Genomic DNA, 22,695 nt, shown 5'->3' on the forward strand with positions numbered 1-22,695 from the left:
GTGTGCGCCACCATGCCCAGCAGCTTGACACTCTTTAGTTGCCAGGAGATCTGAATCTGAACACAGGGAACCCCACCCAGCACCCCAAATTTGAATTATTGTTTTATTTTATCTTCCCCCTACCCCCAAGACAGGGTTTCTCTGTGTGGTCCTGGCTGTCCTGGAACTCAGAGATCCCTCTGCCTCTCTGCTTCTCTTCCTCTCTGCCTCCTGAGTGCTGGGATTTAAAGGCATCAGCTATCACTTCCAGCTTCCTTTATCATTTTAAAAAGAATTTAAAATGTATTTAAATCATACCCCCTCCCCCCATACTCCGCCCAACTCCTCCCAAATCCCCTCTACCCACTTGAATTCCTATCTTGTATTCTTTATCATTATTATGTATATAAATATATAAGCTTAATCTGCTAATGAGTAACATTTAGTGTTACTCATTGTTGCATGTTTTCAATGTGCTTTCCAAGAGGCTGTGGGGGATGGCTCAGTGGGCAAAGTTCTAGCTGCACAAGCCTAAGGACCAGGGTTCAGGTCCCCAATTACCATATAAAGGCTGGCTGGATGTGGTGACTCACCTATGATACTAGCATGCGTGCTGGAAGCAAAGACAGGGAATTCCTGGAGACATGGAATCCCAGAAGTGATCTAGGGTGGGCAGACTAGCTGAACTGGCCAGCTCTGGGTTCATCAGAAACCCTACCTCCATAATATAAAGTGTGGGAGAAAGACACCTAATGTCAACGTCAAACCCCTACGTGCATGTGCACACACATATATCCACACCACACACACACACACACACACACACACACACATAAATAAGTAAATGAAATAAGTAAATGAAGAAAATATTTGGCTCTCCAAACCAAGTCTTGGTGAAACCTAGGCATTTGCATTTGTGTGTGTGTGTGTGTGTGTTTGTCCTACAAACACTGAGGGTTAAGAAGCATGTTCTAAGTAATTTTATAGCAGTTTGTGTTTCCAGATTGAAAACAGATTCTACAGGCTACATAGTGCTAAATGGATTATGCTCTGACACAGATTGAAAAGGGTCGGGGTCTGGGCCAGGCTGACGGGCCGACTGATCTTTGCCCGGGCATGTCCTTCAGGGAAAGGTTACGGGATTCACCACTGGGGTGTGGCCTATCTGCGGTTAGGACCTGAGTAGCCTTGAGCGTTTCTAGTTCCCACTAGTTGTTGAACTTCACCTTGAACCTCTGCTCCCAGGGAAGTCATCAGGGCCCTGCCATCCCTGGAGTCTCTGCAGAGGTTGTTTGACCAACAGCTCTCCCCAGGCCTTCGCCCACGACCTCAGGTAAGGGGTTTGGATTTGGAAAGATGCAATTGCTATAGGAGGGACTCTGAAGGCAGATAGACACACCTCCTCCTGACGTTGGCTAGTCTAATATAAACATCGGGGTGAGGTGGGGTGGGGGATGGGGTGGATGGTGAGGATAGACTCCATGCCCTTTTGTGAAGGCATTTCCTGGCATCAGCTCCTGACTTCAGACAGTTTCACCCATCAGACAAATTGCCTGGTGTTGGAGGAGGAGGCGAGCAGGGCCATTCCCATCATTTCTCCTCAGAAATGGAAAGGCAAGGAAAACATGAGGTTCTTTAGACGCTTAATCCCAGGGACTGCAAGATGGTGGTGTCCCTCTCCACAGCTGCTCATGGTGGGACAGGAGAAGAGGACCAAATGAAGCATAGATCTAGCTATATTTTTTTAGTGCCCTCAGTAAATTTAAAATCAAATAAGGGAAGGGACCTAGATCCTTATGTTATGGCATTGTTAAAAGTGAGAACATGTAGCCAGGGTGTGGTGGCGCACGCCTTTAATCCCAGCACTTGGGAGGCAGAAGCAGGCAGATTTCTGAATTCAAGGCCAGCCTGGTCTAGAGAGTGAGTTCCAGGACAGCCAGGGCTATACAGAGAAACCCTGTCTCAAAAACCAAAAAAAAAAAAAAAAAAGGAAAGAAATAGGACAACATGGTCTAGGGGGGGCAGAATCTCCAAAAACACCAATAACGCCTGCTGTAAATGCTAGGGACAGCAAAGTAGCCCTATTTTATTGATGAATGTGTGTCGTTGATTTGGGGAAGTTGGCCTCCAGCTCACCATCTCCTGCCTCAGCCTCCAAAGTGCTAGGATTATAGGCCTGAGCCAACACATCTGGCTTAAGCCTATTGTGAGTGGAAGGGGAGCGATGAGCGTGCTTGTGTGTTTGTATTTATATATGAATATATGTATATACGCATGTACACATACTTGCATGTGAAGGCCAGAGGCCAATGTCAGCTGCTCTTATCCTTTTTGTTTGTTTGTTTTTTGGAGACAGGGTTTCTCTCTATAGCCCTGGCTGTCCTGGAACTCACTCTGTAGACCAGGCTGGCCTTTATCCTTTTTTATTATATTTTATTTGTTTGTTTGTTTGTTTGTGTTATTGTACGTGTGCATGCATGCATCCACTCATGAGCATGTAACAGCATAGGTATGAAGGTAGACTTGCAGGAGTCAATTCTCTTCTACCACTCGAGGCCCAGGACCACACTCCAGCCACCAGGCCTGGGCTGTAACCTTTACCTAAGAGCCATCTTACTGGTCCTCTACTTTATCTTCTGAGATAACATCTAGACTCACATTGGCTGGCCAGTTGATACGGTTTAAGATCAAACCCTCATTCCATCCCTGCCCCACCTCCACTCCCAGTGCTGGAGGTTGTGACGCCTGCCACCAAGCCCAGTTATGCGGAAGCTCCAGACTCAGGTTCCCATGCTCGCATGGCAGGCACGTTTTCAGTCAAGCCTTCCCCCTAGCTCCTTTACCCTAGTCTCTGAATGGGGGGAAGGCTATAAATCGGGCTGCTCTCAGACAGGTAGGTAGGTGGGAAATAGACCATATGCATGATGCTCACCTGCCCTGTGGGTACCAGGAAGTGCTGCCCGACTCCCCTTTGGCTTATCAGGAGACTTGCTGACTGCCGCTGGTAATTTTAGTGTTGGGAGGAACAGGGACGTTCACAGGACCTCATTCCTCGCTGGTGAGAGTGGAGACGGGTTTTCTGAAGGGCAGGAGATCTGTGTAGAAAAGATGGATGCTGTTTTCTGAAGGGAAATGGAGATGGAGTAGATATGGGGGAGAGAGGGGAGGTGGGGGACGGGTTGGGAGGAATGAACGGAAGAGAAACAGCAGTTGGGATGTATTGTATAAGAGTCGAATCAGAAAGAAAAAAAGAAAAGCCGATTGCACCCTTCAAGTGTTCCTCTGTGTGGGGAGCTGTCTTAGGGACCACATGGGCACTGAGAGGCATCAGCAAGGGTAGGTACTGATGCTGTGTCCCTGAAAACAAAGACAGGAAATCTGCTGCATGGCCAAAGATGGCGAAATGTGGCACAATCAAGTAAGGCCCAGGATTCTGTCTGTGGTGCAGACGCTGCTGTAGAAAGAGCTCCCAGCATTCCCACTTGCTGCGTGGAGACAGCATGTTGTTGCAGAGCCATGTGAGGATGAGGGTCCAAGCCAGGAGGATGTCAACCCACCACCATGTGGCCAATGGGACAGGGGTGGGGGATGGGGAGCTTGGGCCCACCAAGGAGCCTTGAGCAAGCTGACAGTGGATTATGTACACAAGTGGGTGTGTCACACAACCACAGCACTGAGAAAGCCCCAGTGATGACAACTTCTAAACCACCCTGAGGCAAAAGGAGTAGGCAGGGAGGGGGGAGGGCATAGAGCCTAGCCTACTGGAGTCGAGTGGCCATGCAGCTCTTGGAAGCGTGAGGAAGGAAATTTCCTGGAAGGATCGGTTGTCTTCATAGCAGCCTCATCAATAGATGAGCTGTAAGAGGTAGTACCTGCTGCAATCCTGTTTCTTCAGAAGACCGAGGCAGGAGGATTACTTGAACCCAGAAGTTCTAGGCCAGTATGGACAACATAGCAAGATTCTGATTAAAAAAAAAAAAAGTAAAGAGGGAAACAAAATAGGTGACATGCCACACTAGTGTCTTTCTGCTCCAAGGGTCCTGGGCACGTGAGCTTGCTTAGTGCCAGATAAGGCAAAGGAGGAGAGGGCAGACAGAGACCCTCCACTCCACCACCTTTGACTGACTAATGGAGCTGGATATAATCTGTTTTACAAAAAGACAGCTTCTCAGAGCTGTTTCTATCTACGGTTGCTCTGAATAGCCATCTCGAAATATGCCAGAGAAGAATATTTAGAGGCGGCCTATTTTGGTCTCCCACAAAGATTTCACAGGAAAAAATGTATTTGTGTCCTATTTATACAACTAAAAATATGCATCAGCCCCAGGGAAACTGGCTCTTTGCTGCCTTTGAAGTGAAGGATGGGTTAATTTCTAAGAAAGTAAAAGCAAATAAATGTAGTGCAGGCACCGCGGATGCTGCCAGACACCAGCGTTTAAGTGGCTTGAATGGAAGAGCACACCCCAAATCTTTGAAGTAGGTGAGGAGAGAGACCAGGTCTCCAGAGTTGGGCCTGCAGTGGCCAGGGTAAGTCCAAGAGGCAGAATGACGCAGAACAGAGTGGCAATCTCTACCAGTAGTACAGTTCAGGTCTCACTCCTAACCTCCCATAAAGCAGAGAATATGTTGTTTTTTTTTAATGTCTGTCTGTCTGTCTGTCTGTCTGTCTGTCTCTCTCTCTCTCCTTACAGAGATCCTCCTGCCTCTGCTTCCTTAGTTCTGGAAATAAAAGCATGCATCACCACACGCAGCTCTCTTTGTTTGGAGAGACAGACAGACAGATAGACAGTATAATGTATGCAGATGTCCACAGAACCCCTAAGAGGGTGTTGGACCCCCAGAAGCTGGAGTTACAGGCAGTTGTAAGCTGTCCAGTGGGTGCTGCGAACTGAACTCGGGTCCTCCGGAAAAGTGGAAAATGTTCCTAACCACTAAGCTAGCCTCCCAAGAATGTCTTATCGTGATAGGCCTTCAGACCTCACAGCCCAGGAGGCTGCTGACCTGCTACGAAGGGTAGAGGAAAGAAAACTGGCCCCAGGCCTGAGTTCAGAGTCTCATCTCCAGAGTTCTTGGGTTTTTTGTTTTGTTTTGTTTTGTTTTTCAAGACAGGGTTTCTCTGTATAGCCCTGGCTGTCCTGGAACTCACTTTGTAGACCAGGCTGGCCTTGAACTCAGAAATCTGCCTGCCTCTGCCTCCCAAGTGCTGGGATTAAAGGTGTGTGCCACCACGCCCGGCTTCCAGAGTTCTTCCTTCCCTTGTCTGTGTAGTAATTTCCTACCCTACACAAGGAGAAAAAAGGAGCAGATATGCCCAGTATGCCTGGCATCTTGAAAGGGCACTGACTCTTGCCACTGTAGAACCCCTTTCCTTGGGGAGTGCAGAGAAGTATTACTAGAGAAACACAACAGTCAAAATAGTTGCTGGCCAAGGGGATGGCACGTGCCCTGGGTCAGGCCTGCAAGACCCTTTAAACAGTGTAGCCGTGTCTGACAGCTCAGGTCTGTAAGCCCATGCATAGCAAGGGCTGTGATAAAGGGCTGCTGTGCAAGTTAGTTATAGACACGTCAAGTTTGTTCATCCTACATCCTTAGGTAAGGGTGGTTAGCTTGTTAGCTCCACCTCTCCAGCAGGAAAGCATGCCCACAGTAAGGGAAGACACTTGTAGAGTCTAGCTTTGTTTTGATCTTTCTTTCTTCGTTGATTGGGATTGTACTTGGGACCCTCACTCATGCAACCCATGCTTCAGCCTTGCAAATATCTCTTCTATAAATATATGGTTGGAGTCAGGTCCAGCATATGTGGGTTCTATAGTCCAGCAGACTATAGGGTTCTGAGCCCCAGTGTCCACTAAACAGGTCCTTTAAGTATCTTTATTGGCCAAACACCAGGGTTAAAACACTGAACACAGTATGCTGGTTTCAACCAACATGGAGTCCACATTCTATCAGGGGAATTTTACACCCAACTCACAAATGATACAGAACACAACAGGGTGTTTTGACAGAGACAACGAGGTGCTTGTCCGAGCTGCAGTAGTCAGGGAGCAGTTCTTTCTATTCATTCATTCATTCCTTTATTTATTTATTTATTTATTTATTTATTTATTTATTTATTTGGTTTTTCGAGACAGCCCTGGCTGTCCTGGAACTCACTCTGTAGACCAGGCTGGCCGCGAACCCCTGAAATCCCCCTGCCTCTGCCTCCCAAGTGCTGGGATTCCGGCAGGGAGCAGTTCTTGATGGGATCTGAGATCTAGATGGCAGAGTGCCCTTCCCAGATGAAATCCAAGCCTCTGGGGATACTCCTCAGCAAGGGTAGCTGGAGGCAGACCAGAAGTGAGGGGGAAAACGGCTCACAGTGGAGCATCTAAGCCCGCGGCACCTTCGGAGTCAGGCTGTGGAGCTTGCCTGTGGTTCTGCCTGCCGTGGGAAGAGACCAGTGAGGGTTTTAAGCCGTGGGGATGGGCATATTTTGGAAGGCGAACAAGAACACCGCCAGCTCTGGCGATGTAGGAGGGCGGGAAGGTGATGATCGAGGACGGCCCCAGAGTTTTTAAGGTCTGTGTAGGTGGGGTGAGAAGCATTGTGGGTGAGGTGGAGTTAGAGGGAAGAAGTGAAGATCTATTTTTTTGGCCATGAGGAATTTTGGGTGTGCGCACACACACACCCACCCCATCATGTCCTTGTCTACATACAGGGTAATAATGGTATTGGAAGGTAGAAGATGGAAAGAGGAGCAGCAAGGAAAGTGTCCAGTGCCTACCCCACAGCTCACCCTCGGACCTTGTTTGTTCTCATTTTCATTACCCAGGTGCCCGGAGAGGCCAGTCCCATCACCATGGTGGCCAAACTCAGTCAGTTGACAAGTCTGCTGTCTTCCATTGAAGATAAGGTACTCACAGGTGTCCTGTAGCACCTCCTGATTTCTTTCCAGTCCCCCCTTTGCACTGAGTGTCCAAGCCCCAGGTTCTGCATTCCCATGACTCTCTGACATTCCCGCTGTCCACAGGTCAAGGCCCTGCTGCATGAGGGCTCTGAGTCTACCACCAGGCGTTCCCTTATCCCTCCGGTCACCTTTGAGGTGAGTGACTCTGCAGCAGCAGTTGGGGGCCATCGTGGTTCCCGTGCTTTGGACTTGGGCTGTGAGGAACAAGGAACCCAATGGCAGGGAATAGTAGTCTCCACCTCACTGGGACAGTGGATAAACATTAAAATCACTGCCTACCTGCATCAGTGATGTACTCTTCATGGGAGGCTGCAAAGAAAGAGCTCCCTGTTGGTCCAAGATGGTATGAACCTCCTTAAAATAGGAAGAAGTGACATCAAACTGAGGGTCACAATCTGCCTATAAAATAGTGTCTGATACAGGGATAGTGAGGGAAAACAATTCTTATGATTTCCTTTAAAATGACTGTCTTAGGTGGAGACCTAGAAAGGTGGGTTTTTTTCTTTCTTTTCTTTTTTTAAAAAGATTTATTTGTTATTATACGTAAGTACACTGTAGCTGACTTCAGGCGAACCAGAAGAGGGCGCCAGATCTCATTATGGGAGGTTGTGAGCCACCATGGGGTGGCTGGGATTTGAACTCAGGACCTCTGGAAGAGCAGTCAGTGCTCTTACCCGCTGAGCCATCTCGCCAGCCCAGGTGCTTTTTTCTTAATGGACCTCCATGATTCTAGTACTTCCAGCCTAACTTGGTCCTGCCTTTATGAGACATCCCACTGCCCACCCCAAAGCCCTCTTCATCCCTGAGAGGAGTCTCGCAAAAAAAACAGATTTCCAATTTCTTCTTAAAACCTTGTTTTTTAAATTTCACATTTATCTATCATTCATCTCTCTATCTATCATGTGTGTGCTGAGTGCGAGAGAGAGAGAGAGAGAGAGAGAGAGAGAGAGAGAGAGAGAGAAATGAATATGACTATGACTATGAAGGAAAAGGACAGCTTGCAAGAGTGGATCTCTCCTACCATGTGGGTCCCAAAAGATTGACTCCAGGTCACACGGCTTGGTGGCAGATTCCTTTTTCCACAAAACCATCTTGCCTGACTTCTCTATTGCTCCTGGTTTTAGGGGGGAGCTTTTGTTTGTTTGTTTTTATTTTTGTTTTTATGAGATGGGACCTCACATAGCCTCCTCTTGGGTCTATCCAAAACTGCCACCACACCCAACTTAGATTTTTCATTTTCTAAACATGTCTATGTAGGAACCTTCTTCCTAATTATTACTAAGTCAATGTTCAATTAGCGGTTGTAGCGAGGCCCCAGAGTGTGAATCTATTGCTAAGATTCTTTCCAGAAGTAGATGACACATCAGATTAATAAGTGTTGTCAAACTAACCAGTGAATGAACCATTTCCCAACAGTTCGTCTGTTTCCTCCACCAAATCTGTTGGCGGAGCAGCTGGGTTACACATGGGCGAGCTGGGCTCAGCCTCAGTGCCAGCCATTTTTCAAGCGTGCTGTGGAATATGGGGGTGTTATCAGGCCAGGGTGGGAAAGGCCTGGAAATAGTGAGTCAGATAGCCTCACCCGGGACATTGATCCAGGGTTCCCCAGGCATGTAGATATATCAGAGTTGGCATTACCAAAGTCAGCCACTGACTGCATGTCTTACACTCTGAAGGTGAAGTCAGAGTCCCTGGGCATTCCTCAGAAAATGCATCTCAAAGTGGACGTTGAGTCTGGGAAACTGATCATTAAGAAGTCCAAGGATGGTTCTGAGGACAAGTTCTACAGCCACAAAAAAAGTAAGCCACCCCCCCCAACCCTGCAACACACACCCCATGTTCTGATTTCTGTGTGGGAGCTCATTATGAATGACCAGTGACTAGATGTCAACAGCAACTGTCTTTTCTATTGCTGTGACAAAACACCATGACCAAGACAACTTACAAAATCAAGTGTTTGATGTGGGACTCACAGCTCCAGGGGGTTAGGGTCCATGACCATCTCAGTGGGGAGCGTGGTAACAGGCAGGTAAGCATGGCTCTGGATCCGTAGCTGAGAACCTAAGTCTTCATTCACAAGCATAAAGCAGAGAGGGCAAACTAGAAATGCCATCAGCTTTTGAAACCACAAAGCCCCGCCCCCAGTGCCACATCTCCCTCAACAAGGCCACACCTCCTAATCCTTCTTAAACAGTTCCAGCAGCTGGGAACCAAACGCTTAAATATATGAGTCTATGGGAACCATTCTCATTCAAATCACCTCAGTGACTGTCAGCAAAAGCCAGTCCCACCCCTTTACAGGGTGGTCCCTGTCCATGGGTGCTCCCCAAGCTTATCCCTGCTTATGGAAGTCTTTTCCTGATACAAGGACACTCCTTAGGGGCCTCCCCTGCATACTTGGCCACCACCCCTGGAAATGAGATTATAAATTTATTTGTCACAACTGCCCCATAACAGTCCTGTGTACACACGGTGATTTTATGTCTCTCTGTGTGTGACTGTTTTTTTCTTCCCTGCAAGCATGCAGTTACCTCACTGTGCTGGGACAGGCCCTGTACTCATGTTTTTGCTAGCAGAGCTGCTGGGTTGCCACCCATAGCAAATCACTAACCCTGTGGAACTGAAGTATATGAAGCCTGCATCTAAATGCTCCAAACTCAGACCGCCGCTCTGTCACTTGGCCGCTGGGGGGGGCCTTGACCCGTCTCTCTGAGCCTCAGTTTCCAGTTCTCAGGGATGAGAAAGATTGAATGAACAATGCAGGGCCCAGCCCAGCACCCAGCCTCCTTTCCACCAGCTGTCCTCATGGATGCCGCTGAGCCACTGCAGCTCTTCTGTCTGTTGTACTGTCCAGTATTTGTACACACAGCAGGAAAGATCCCCATGACAGCTGGCGGAGAAGCTGCTGTGGGCAGAGCAGCAAGTCACCCATATGGTCCCTGCCCACATGCAATTTGTATTCTGGTGCATTGAGGGTGAATAAATCTCAGCTAAATCTACCAATACAGTGGTTTCGGCTACTCGGAAACTTTGAAGAAATCAGAACAGCATGATAGGTAAAGATCCTTTGGGAAGGGAGAATGGTTTAGGGGAACAGACAGAGGAGGCTGGCCCTTCAGCAGTGAGCGTGTGAGCTGAGATCCCAGGTTTCGAGTTGGACAGGTGCCTGAGGGAAAGAGCCTTCCAGAGAGTGCAGACACCATAGGTGGGGTGACACGGGATCTTAAAGAACAGAAATAGGTTGGGGCACTGTGGAATGGAACAGGAGGGCAATGGGAGCACTGAATGACCCAATCTCCTGAGCAAGATAAGTATCGCATGTAGAGGACTTTGGAAAAAACTCCCAAGCAACAAGTTTCAGGCTAGACCTTGGTATTGTTGAGTTATTGCTGCAGGTAGTTCTGAGGGTAGCACTGGGTGAGTGTGCATGGGGTTTGACAGCCCACCTTCAAATTCAGGTTCTAGCTTCTGCCAGCTGTGTAAGCCAGCCTCTCTGAGGCTCCAGTCTCCATCTGTAAAGTGGGAATGAAGACAACAGATGTCAGGTGGAGACTGCATGAGAAGCCATGAACTCATGCTTATGAGAGCAACTTGCCCATCTCCTCACTCCTCTGTGTTGAGTGAGAGAATGACCAGGCAGGGGCTAGAAAGGGGACCTGTTGATTCTGCACCTCTTCTCCAGAGCCATGCTTGGGAACTGGCCCAGAGTCAGGGGTAGGGTACAATCAGAGGAGGGCCAAGATAGTACTGGGCGAGAAAAGATCTCTTTTTTTCCTCTTGCATTTTGACTTCTTGGCAGAAGCCAGGAGAGATTACCCAAAGAAAGGAGAATGGATTGATCACATGTAAGTCCCGTGACATGGAAGCCCTTACAGGGAAAGCAGGACCAGGAGAATGGCTAAGCAGAGTGCTTTAGCCAGATTTGGGAAAGGTGGGGAGCTAGATAGTGACAGCACAGAGGGACTGGGTGCTAAGATTAGGGCAATGGGAAGAGCTTGGCCAGGCCCGTAAGCTCAGACTCCTCTCAGTCTTGTTTGTCCTTGGTCATAGATACCTTTTCTTTGGGTACAGAGAGCATACTTGTCACATGAGGGTCTTATCTCCAGCTTAGAGGAAGACCAGAAAGTCCTTTCTCCCTCATCATCCCTCCTGTCAAGGTGCTATATTTTGGGGTACTGGGTCCTCAGCACAGAAGGTATTAGAAGTCAAGAACTGAGTTCCCAGCTCAGTCACTATGACTCAGTTTGGTGTCCTTTCTGGTCCTCAGTTGCATGTTGCTACAAGGCTTAAAAGAACGAATATCAAAATATGTAGTGCCTGGCATGGAGAGAGTGTTCGGTACAATTGGCCACTGCCGGAGGTGTCACTGGTACAATTATCCTTCCCATGTTTCTATGAGGACAGAATAAAATGGGGTGGGAGGTAGAGGGTAAAGAGAGGAAGCAGGAAAGACAGCCTCTGGACTCTGGAGTATAGCAAGCTGTAGGGAAATTACAGAGCTGAGCTTACATCATCCGGACAGGGCTCTGCCTTACTGTGTCTAGTTGGGGACTGATAGATGGTTTGAGCAGGAAGGCCATACCAGAAGCAGTTGGCTTAGAATAGTGCATGCCACTTGTACAGGGCAAATAAGTCCAGAGATCCATTGCAGCAGGGCCACTGGTGACAGCTACCTAGAACAAACCAAACTCCCAAGAAGCTCTGAGAGCCAGGGTTAGGTGCTGGCTGGGTGCTCTGGCTACCGTGACAGCTGTGTGACTGCCTGTGCTACACAGATTTACCCATTCCACCGCACCCAGGCTTCAGAGCCTCCTAGCTTTCTCTGTCAATTTAAAAATAAACTATTAATAAAGGGACAATGTTGAGAGCAGGAGGAGGGAGGGAGGGAGGGGGAGAGAGAAAGAGAGAGAGAGAGAGAGAGCTCGCGCACGAGAGTCTTTCTGTGGATGGATATTTTGTTTCTTTTCGTTGGTTGTTTTGTTTTGTTTCGAGGCAGAGGCTCATGTTTCCTAAGCCAGTGTTGAATTCGCTCTGTAGCGAAGGCAAGTCCTGATACCCATTGATCCTAGGTAACTGCATTCCTTACATAATCTAGATCTCATTGGTTTTAGGAAAGCAGGAGATACAAATGAGCACACGTTAAATAAAATCATATGTTGCCAGACAGTCTTGTACCCTCCCAGATGTTTTCAGAAGTAATAATGCCAGGCCACGCGTGGCAGTACAGCCTTTTAATCCTAGCGGGAAGCAGGCAGAACGCGCTGGTCTCTGTGAGTTCAAGACCAGTGTGATCTACATAGTGAGCCCCAGGCCAGCCAGTACTGCATAATAAAGACCCTGTCTTAAAAACAATCTGGAAGGAAGTTGGGGAGGAGGGAGGGAGGGAAGAAGGAAAAAGAATGATAGTACAAACTGAGCTTTATGGTACATGGCTGGAATCATAACTCCAAGGAAGTATGCACTCTTCTTTTTATAAATTTACATTTGTGTGTGTGTGTGCATGTGCACATAGATGTATGTACTTGCCTGTGTGTGCGCTCATCCATGTACTGATACACGCAAATGACCAGAAGAGGCTCTGGATCCCCTAGAGCTGGTATTACTGTTGTAAGCTGCTTGACATGGGAACTGGCAACCAAACTGGTGTCCTCTACAAGAGATACATACTCTCCTAACCACTGAGCCTCCCAGCCCACACTCCCAGTGAGGGTACACAGTGTTTCTTCTTGTGTCACAGGAAAGGACCAATGCTGAGTATTTCAGACCCACAAAAGCCAGAAATGTCATGATTCAGCCTCATAGCTGCAAATCTCAGCTGCCCTCTCTTCAGCTGTGTGTGTGTGTGTGTGTGTGTGTGTCTTTATGAAACCTATCTTTAACTGGAAAAGTCTCATCTTTGTGTCTTTATTCTTGTGAGCTTGCACCCATGAAGGAAGAGTGGGATCAGGCAAAAATGAATGAGAAGATAAAACACACGATGGAATGAGTTACATAGATAAAAAGAAATAAGGACATGAGTCTATGAAATAAGCTGGAGAGTCGGCTCGGCAGCGAAGGGCACCGGGTGTTCTTTCAGGAGACCCAGGTTTGGTTCTAGCACAGACATGACAGCTCCCAGCCATCTGTAACCCCAATTCTAGGGGATCACATGCCCTCCTCTGACCTCCTGGGCTCTGTGTGCATTAAGTACACAGATATGTGCAGGCGAACACCTATACACATAAAGATTCGAATCAAAGCCAAAAATCCCTTTAATCCCAGCACTTGGGAGACAGAGGCAGGGGGATCTCTGTGAGTTTGAGGACAGGCAAGTCTATATAGAGAATTCAAAGACACTTAGGAACACATAGATGTATGTATGTAGTCTCAAAACAATATAGAATTTTTTTAAAGATTTATTTTATTATATGTGAGTACACTGTAGCTGTCTTCAGACACACCAGGAAAGGGCATCAGATCACATTACAGATGGTTGTGAGCCACCATATGGTTGCTGGGATTTGAACTCAGGACCTCTGGAAGAACAGTCAGTGTTCTTAACCACTAAGCCACCTCTCCAGCCCCCAAATAGAATTTTTAATTAAAAATATTTTTGAATTAATAGAAAGAGGGACGCAAAAGGAAGAAGCGTTCTGTACAAGGGTCAAAGGCAGGGCGTCAGGAATTCAAGCCAGCCGTGGCTCTATACAACCATGTTTCAAAAATCCAAAAAGAAAGAAGCAGATTTTCAAAATAAAAATTTTCAAGGGCTGGAGATCAGTCTCTGTCGCTCAGTGCTTATCTATCATGCGTGGGCTCCTAGTACTGCTGAAATAGAGTAAAAACAACCAGAAAGTAAAAATTTGAGGGAAGCTCTTAGAAGGTGGGTTTGGTTTGGGTTTTTGAGACGAAGTCTAATGCTAACCTCGTTTGCCTGGAACCCATTATGCGGTTCAGGCTCCGCTGAGACTTGTCCTGATGGTGGGCTTCCTCACTCAGTCTCCCGACAGGCTCCACCAGACACAGCAGGCTTTCCTACATTGATGTACCAGCCCAGGGAGTTCATACCAATAAGCGTTAGTAAAAGAAAAGAGAGGAAAGAGAAAAGCTCATCAAAGAATCCGGAAAAGCACCTCACTGAATGCGTGCACGTGAGCATACGTGTGTGTGTGTGTGTGTGTGTGTGTGTGTGTGTGTGTGGTGTGTGTGTCGGGGTTGAGTGTCCCAAGAGCTCAGAACACAGAGAAGGCAGCTCCAACAGTGGGAGTCACACAGCGCTGGCTTCTGTGGAAAGGCCAAGGGTGTTCCTGACTGAGGTAGAATCCAGAATGCCTTAGGGATTCCCAGCTCTCGTGGGCTCTCAGAGGACTCATGGGAAGCAGAATGGGTCCCTGATGCTTAGAGTCTGGAAGCTTTTCCACAAGAGTCATATGGAGCTACTCAATGCCCCACCTCTGTCAGTCAGTCATAAGTCTACCAGGGACTCTAGTAGGGACTCAAATGCTCAAAGTGGTTGTTTGTTTGTTTAGCTAATTAGTTTTGTTGGTTTTTTTTTTGTTTTGTTTTTGGTTTTTCAAGACAGGGTTTCTCTGTATGGCCCTGGCTGTCCTGGAACTCACTTTGTATTGTAATCTCAGGAATCAAACCCAAGGACCTATGCATGTCAGGCAAGTGGTAGCCAAGGAACTCACTGCTCATCCTCCTGCCTCCACCTCCCAGTGCTGGTTATGGGGTCTGCCACCAGGTCTAGCTCCAAGGAAGGGCTTCTCAAACAAACAAACAAACAAACAAAACAAAACAAAACAAAACAAAAAACCCCAATAGCTCAGGAAATACAGCAAAAATTGACAAATGGGATTTTATAAAATTAAAACACTCTGACCAGCAAGGGAAACAGCAGAGTGAAGAGACTGAATGGGAGAAAGTCTTCGCCAGTCACACACTGACAGGGGATCAATGTCTGTGATAGCGGCACACCCGTGTTTATCAGAGCAACATTTGTTATAGCCAAGTTATGGAACTGACTTTGGTGCCCATCATTGAAGGAAGAAAATGTTCCTGTATATAAAGATACTGTTTACAAAAAATGGATGGAACTGGGAGTGGGGGATGCGCAATTAGGGAAGAAAGGGACCAAGACAGAAAGGAGCCAGGGCAACAATGAGTAATTGTGGAATGATCAAAGAGTGAATGAGGAGGTTACAATGAATAGATATGTTAATATATGCTCTTTTAAAAGTCAAACATGCTTTAGAAAATAATTCTTGGAAAGCTACTAGAGATGTTACCAGAATGAAGGTAACAAAGAGAGAGAGGGAGACAGAATGAGAAAGGGTCCAAGGAGAGGGACAAGGAGTAGATTCCAGGTGCCGAAGAAGGAAGGTTTCCATCAGGCCTCAGAAGTCAGCCGACCTAGAGGCTGTGGGAAAGCACTTACTCACTGGACAGACAGCAGAGGAGTGCTTAGTCATGTGGGGATGAGAGTCGCAAATCAGGAGGGGAGTCTGAGTGGAGGAAAGCACACAGCACTTGGTCAGGAGGGTAGCTTGGGATGTAGTGTGACCCTCCGCGCCATCAAAAAAGAAAACATGGTCATTGTACAGTTATTAACCCAGGAAAGACTAATATAATATGCTGCCCATACTCACTCCACACTCCTCCCTCTAATTCCTCTCAGACCCACCCTCACCCCCTCCCTCCTCCCAACTTCCTGTCCTCTCACTGAGTCCATGTGATGGTTTGTATCTGCTTGGGCCAGGGAGTGGCACTATTAGGAGGTGTGGCTTTGTTGGAGTCAGTAAGTCACTGTGGGCGTGGACTTTAATACCTTAGTCCTAGCTGCCTGGAAGTGAGTATTCTGCTAGTGAAAGACCCCCGTTCCCGTGGAGACCCTTGCTCAAGTCCTGGAATGAGATGACGCCCCAATAACTCGAGAGAAACCATTCTTGATACAATATGCATGAGGTTTAATCGGGAAAATCAGCATGCTGAGGTTGAGCTCATAGGCGATCGACCCTCAGCAGTTACAATTGAGGGCTTTTAAAGGAAAAACCCCAAGGAAAGGGGAGGAAAAGTCCACAAAGAATGGGGAAGCTGAGTAAACATTTCAGCTCATCTCTTAGGGAAGAGTTACAGGCTATCTTTGGCAAACATTCTTGGTGGGGAAACTAAATAAACATCATAAGAGTGGGGATGATGCATTACAGCTCATCTATGGAAGAGTTACAAGCTATCTTTGGCAAACATTCTTAGACCCTTACGCAAGGAGTCAGGCGCAGGGTGGGTCAATTGCGCTGAGCCAGTTTTAGTGGTCATCAGTATCTTAGGCTGAAGGCGAAAGAACAAAGAATTCTAGGCTGAGCTTTGTTTCTAGGGTTTGTTTTTTTTTTAAAGAAAACACATTGAGTTGGGGGTCTTACACTAACAGCCTTCAGATGAAGATGTAAAACTCGCTCCTCCTGCACCATGCCTGCCTGGATGCTGCCATGTTCCTTCCTGCCTTGGTGATTATAGATGTAACCTCTGAACCTGAAAGCCAGCCCCAGTTAAATGTCCTTATAAGAGTTGCCTTGGTCATGGTGTCTGTTCACAGCAGTAAAACCCTAACTCAGACAGAAATTGGTATGGGCTCCTGGGTGTGAGACCATCCCCTGGGAATCGGCACTACCCGGAGCTACGTCCTCAAGAAACTTGACTTTCTCTTCCCAGCAGCCAACAGCCAATAGTTTCTCAGCCAAGGGAGGGACTCATGGGCCCAGCTCAGAAAAAAGTTGCATAGGAGAAAGAACAACCAGGGCTAGTCTGTCAGGAGCCTTGTCGTGGTCACCGGGACATAAGCATTGAGTGTTTATGCAGCTAAAATACAACAGTAAATCAGGTGGTCACGCATGCCTTTTATTTATTTTTTTATTTTTTAAGAAACATGGGCTAAAGTTAAAAGGGTTCATTAAAAAACTTGAAATTAGGGCTGGAGAGATGGCTCAGCAGTTAAGAGCACTGACTGCTCTTCCAGAGGTCCTGAGTTTAATTCCCAGCAACCACATAGTGGCTCACAACCAACTGTAATGGGATCCAATGCCCTCTTCTGGTGTGTCTGAAGACAGCTACAGTGTACTCATAAATAAAATAAATATATCTTTAAAAAAAAAAAAACCTTGAAATTAGTTGCCTTCAGGGGGCAGGACATTGGAGGGAGCGGAGTGGAAAGATACTATTACCAACAACAACAAATCTTATAGAATGATTTGATTCATTTTTAATTTCATCCTTATTATTTTTAATTATGTATGTGTGTGTGCCTGGGTATGTGAATGAAGGTGCTCCAAGAGACCAGAGGAATCCCCCGGAGCTGGAGTTACAGGTGACTGTGAGCTGCCTGATGTGGGTGCTGTGAATTGAACTCAGGTCCTCTGAAAGAGCAGTGCATGTTCCTAGCTGCTCAGCCGCCTCTTCAGCCCCTCAATTTTTGATTTAAAAAAAAAATTGAAGCCAGGCGTGGTGGCGCACGCCTTTAATCCCAGCACTCGGGAGGCAGAGGCAGGCGGATTTCTGAGTTCGAGGTCAGCCTGGTCTACAGAGTGAGTTCCAGGACAGCCAAGGCTACACAGAGAAACCCTGTCTCGAAAAACCANAAAAAAAAAAAAAATTGAAAACTACAAATTTTCTGTGAATTTTTCACAAATTAAGCAAGATAGAAAGGAGGTGGGGAGGCGAAGTGGTGTGGAAGGAGAAGGAGAGAAGGGTGGACAGAGTCTCACGGTGTGTGGAGCAAAACTAACTCTAGCTGGTTCTGGGTACCACACTTTAAAATGAGCCTTCAGGGCTTAGCCCAGGTATGTGAGGGTCAGGTTGGGGCTTGGGAGCCTAGAGAGCATTGGACATTGCACATAGCGGATAAAGGAGCACATGCATGCACCCATAAACTTGTGTTTTTCTCAAGTCCTGCAGCTCATTAAGTCCCAGAAGTTTCTAAACAAGCTGGTGATTTTGGTGGAGACGGAGAAGGAGAAAATCCTGAGGAAGGAATATGTTTTTGCTGACTCTAAGGTAAGGGACAATAGACATCTAATGTGGGGTGAGAAGGATCATGGGCCTTGAGGACCATGATGTGCTGCCAGGGGTGGCGATCATTCCCTCCCTGGGTTCTACAGAAACCTTTTCATCTCTGGGAAGCTGAGCATAGCTAGTTAAGGACCAATCTCTGGGCCAGGTGGGTCTTGTAGAGTTTTAGTTCCAACATCTAAGGATCATAAGTACCATCTTCCAGGAACAAGGAGACACTCCTTGTCTCAGGCCCAGTGCTGAGCTGGCCAGGAGGCCTTTATTAACAGTGTCCCTTGGCGCGATTTGGAGCCTTTTGGGTAAGCTCTGGATTTAAATCTAAGTCCTGGCCAGCGCTTCCCTGTGACTTCTGTTTTTAAACTCTGTCCCGCTCTGCCAAAGTAAGATACCTCCATCATCACTGGAGGAAGAGGTGCTATGGACCATGAGAAAACCCGTGGACGTGCTTCATCCGATCCAGATGTGTGGTCTCTGCATCTTGATTGCTCGCCTCAGAAGTCCCCTCAAATGGGCTAAATACCACACAGAGGCCTTGCTGCTGTTCATGCTCAGAGGCGCTAAAAATGGATGGAAGAACAAATAGTGTGGGTCCACATGCTGCCCCACCTCTGGGGTGTGGGACATGTCACTTAGGGAGGCAAAACACAGGAGTTTGACTGTGCTTAGCCCATGCTACCGTCATCGGGCGCTGGGCTTCAGGAAAGCACCAAGACACCGTTCTGGGGGTAGGAAGACACAATCTAAGATAGGGGAGATTGAAGTTGGGGTTTCCTGACTTCTGGACCTCCAGTTGCTTCTGGAGAACTGCACAGAGAAGTCTGTAATGAAGTGTCAGGGGTTCATGGGCAACACGGCCATGATGAGGGGGAGAGGGGGACTGGGTGTGTATGGCTGAGTTTTGAGGAATTAAGAACAGAGTTCAGGGAGGGTCCCACAGGCTGAGGGCTAGGACTAGCCGGGGGCCAGGGGAATGAGAACTCTGGGTTAGCTTATCAACAAAGGGGTGCATGCAGATGGACATTGTACGGGAGACCTAAGCTGCAGCTCTGTAGGTGAAGGCCTTCCCCATGCTCCCCATGAGAGTTCTCAATAAGAGATAGTCCTTGGTTCCAAAGTGTTATTGGTTGTTCGTTGTGGAAAATGGCTGCATACCAACTTTTCTGGGTGAACCAGAGATTAAATACCTTCTTCGAGAAGGAATGTTGGGGAAGGGACGCTTATTGGCTAAACTCTCAGGGCCTCTGGGTACCTACCTCATTAGTATGGAGGAGTCTGTTTTGGGCTATGTGAACAACATGGGGAATATGGTATGTGTTCCAGGCCAGGGATCAGGGAAGTGCCTACCATCTTAAGTGTGCATTTCTGGGGTCTTCTGTTCTACATCACCAAGTTTCCTGGCATAGTGAACTGTCCCACAAAATAGGCTAGGGCACATAGCTTGGCATGTGTGGCTGACTTACAGGGTCAGACACAGGAGACAAGCTAAGAAGGCTCCCAGTACAGTCTCCTAGAGGTAACCCCCACCTGGTTCCCAAGGCATCTACTTTCACTCATCCTGGGAGGGAATATGAAGGTACAGTGGCAGGCATGAGCAGCTGGGAACAGTGACAAGAGAGTACAGACAGACGATAGAAAGTAGAGAATGGTCACATGGTTAGGCAACATTCTAGGATTCAGAGCATCGGTCCCAAACTGGCTATTTCTGTCCCATTGCTGCAAGCTCAATGGGGTTGAGACACTGACTCTTGAGCCATCCCTGGTTAAAGACAGGTTTCAATAAAGAAGCTCTTGTTATGTCATGATGAGCTGGTATCTTTAGAGTGGGCCACTGTGATATTTGCAATAATGAGGTTGACTCATATGAAACTGCTGGCTTTGAAACCAGGGACACCAGGCTTCGGCCTTTCATATCAGCACTTGTCATAGTTAGGGTTTTACTGCTGGGAACAGACACCATGACCAAAGCAACTCTTATCAGGACAACATTTTTTTTTTCAAGACAGGGTTTCTCTGTGTAGCCCTGGCTGTCCTGGAACTCACTTTGTAGACCAGGCTGGCCTTGAACTCAGAAATCCACCTGCCTCTGCCTTCCCTCTTTAATCCCTCTGCTGGGATTAAAGGCGTGCACCACCACGCCCGGCCAGGACAACATTTAATTGGGGCTGGCTTACAGATTCAGAGGTTCAGTCCATTATCATCAAGGCAGGAACGTAGCAGTGTCTAAGCAGGCAGGGTGCAGGAGAAGCTGAGAGTTCTACATCTTCCTCTGAAGGCCACTAGGAGAAGACTGATTTCTAGGCTGCTAGAATGAAGGTCTTAAGGCTCACACCCACAGTGACACACTTCCTCCAATAAGGTCACACCTACCCCAACAAAGCCACACCTCCAAATAGTGCCACTTCCTGGGTCAAGCATATTCAAACCACCATAGGACTGCTTGAAATTTTGTGTGTTCTCATTTAATGCCAGCCACCCTATTGACGACAGCCCTCTAGGCTCAGAGAGAGAGACCAGTCTCATGCTCCATTGTGAACACAGGAGAAATAAGTGTAAGAGATCAGGAAGACCCTGTTCTTAACATGCCCTTTGGCCTTTGCTTAGTTTTATTTAAAAAGATTTTTTTTTTAATATTGGATGCATTTATTTGGAGGTGGGGCATGCATGTGCCTCAGTGCATGCGTGGAGGTCAAAGAACAACCTGCAGGAGTTAGTTCTCTCTATCTACCATATGAGTCCCAAGGAATGAACTCCATTGCACAGCGTATGTCTTCACGGCAGAGCCATTGTACTGGCCCCGTTTCTTTACATTTTCTCTCGCCAAATAAGTAATTCAGTCATACAGGAATAAAAAAAGTAGCAAATAAAATAGTTAAAAGTTAAAATAAAAACAGCACAACCCTCCCTGCTAACCAATTCTGGACTTCCCCTTCCAGTCGGTTTCATCATCATTGTCATCATCATCGTTGTTTGTTTTTATGATTTGCCTTGGTTTGGGCTTTCGTGAGACAGGATTTTTGCAATACTGCTCTGTCTAGCCTGGTGCTCACTATTTACCACAGATTGACCTTGAACTCATGGCAGTCTTCTTACCTCGGCCTTCCAAGTGCTGGAATTACAGGCAAGCATGGCCGTGCCCCATGCATTTTTTTTTTTTTTTACTGCAATAGTGATAATACACATACCATTTTGCCAAGTTGCTTTTTATTACAATGATGTATTGTGGCCACCTCTCTGTGGATAAAGTAATTCTGCACCATAATGTTAAAACTCTATGGAGTTCTATATATATAGTTATTTGTAAGTCCCTTATCTGTGAGTCCCTTACATGCTCCAGTGCCCCAATGTATCTTGGTGCAGTTCCTCATTTTTTGCTTCAAATCATAACCTTGCAGTGGAATGGCTGGGTCCAAGAAGTCACATACTCATAGCTTTGAATGCATCTCTCCGGGTGGCTGCCTCTCTCACTTACACACACACACACACACACACACACACACACACTTACACACAGACCTCTCAGTATTTTTTAAGCTGACCACATCCTTTGTAGAGGCCAATATGCAGGGAGGTGGAGGTCCTGCTAAGTGTGTCTGCCCTTCCTCCCTCAGAAAAGAGAAGGCTTCTGCCAACTCCTGCAGCAGATGAAGAACAAGCATTCGGAGCAGCCAGAGCCTGACATGATCACCATCTTCATTGGCACTTGGAACATGGGTGGGTCCCTGTGTCCTACCAGCTCTGCCTAGGTCCACCTTCCTGCCTCAGCTTCTGCAAATGGCACAGGGGGGCACGTCTATCTCTCAGTCAGAGTCCTGGTCTCAATCCCATCTATACAACCTCTTTTCTAGAGAATTCTGCCTTTGTCAGATGATGATGAACAAGTAAAATAGGCTTTAGGGTTAGTGTACCCCAAAAGGCAGTTTACCAAGGGACCCCAGGCCTGGAATAAGGAAGTCTGGTCCTGGCTTATCTAAGGAGGAAGTGAGGGGAGAGATAGAGTCATCAGTGGATGAGTAGATGGATGGATGGGTAAGTGGATCAATGGATAGATTCTAATGGCCCTAAGTTTAAATGCCATGTAAATAATACATAAGTATTTAGCATACATGTGTAGTTAAAAGTAAATAAACAAAATATATATGCTAAATATATGGTAATAGATTCCATATGGTAAATATGTAAGTGAAATAATCATTTGGTATAAGTACTCAGCAATAAAAGCTAAGGTACAAAATATATATTGGATTAAATATATATTATATATAAAACATATTACCACATATTATTATACTAATTATGTATAATAGTACATTATACTAATTGTCAATTATACTAAATGTTTTGGTATATATATTGAGCTAGAATTAAACTAAAACATGCCCAGTTAAATTTGAATCTCAGACAAATAACCATTGTATGGGGCATACTTATTCTAAAAATTATCCAGCGACCAGAAATTCAAATTTAATGGATATCTTAGTCTATCATTAACTCCTCAGGCATTCACCCTCAGGTGTTCAGGCATATGGCACAAGGACCGTTCTTTTGTCCTTCTGTGAAGAGTTTTTGTGGTAGACATGGCGGGGGGGGGGGGGGTGTCATCCCATTGCTGCCCTTCCAGCAGTAAACACACGGGGGCTCCCTTCCAGCAGAAGTCACATGGAGGCACTAGGCAGGAGCCCTGCTGCGCATGGCAGGGTAGGAAGGTCTCCTTATGAGTTTCACTGAGAGCC

General features: G+C 46.9%; 1 protein-coding gene across 1 annotated transcript in view; it reads left to right on the plus strand.

Annotated features, from left to right (window-relative positions):
• Inpp5d (inositol polyphosphate-5-phosphatase D) overlaps positions 1 to 22,695 on the plus strand; it is a 108,004-nt gene that overhangs the window by 59,434 nt on the left and 25,875 nt on the right. The window contains exons 6-11 of the mRNA XM_021197872.1: positions 1,225 to 1,312; positions 6,791 to 6,871; positions 6,989 to 7,060; positions 8,602 to 8,725; positions 17,844 to 17,950; positions 21,574 to 21,676. Coding sequence (XP_021053531.1) covers positions 1,225 to 1,312; positions 6,791 to 6,871; positions 6,989 to 7,060; positions 8,602 to 8,725; positions 17,844 to 17,950; positions 21,574 to 21,676 — 575 coding nt within the window. The remainder of the gene's footprint in view (positions 1 to 1,224; positions 1,313 to 6,790; positions 6,872 to 6,988; positions 7,061 to 8,601; positions 8,726 to 17,843; positions 17,951 to 21,573; positions 21,677 to 22,695) is intronic.

Source organism: Mus pahari, chromosome 5, assembly GCF_900095145.1.
Source record: "Mus pahari chromosome 5, PAHARI_EIJ_v1.1, whole genome shotgun sequence".
In the NCBI taxonomy this organism is placed as follows: domain Eukaryota; kingdom Metazoa; phylum Chordata; class Mammalia; order Rodentia; family Muridae; genus Mus; species Mus pahari.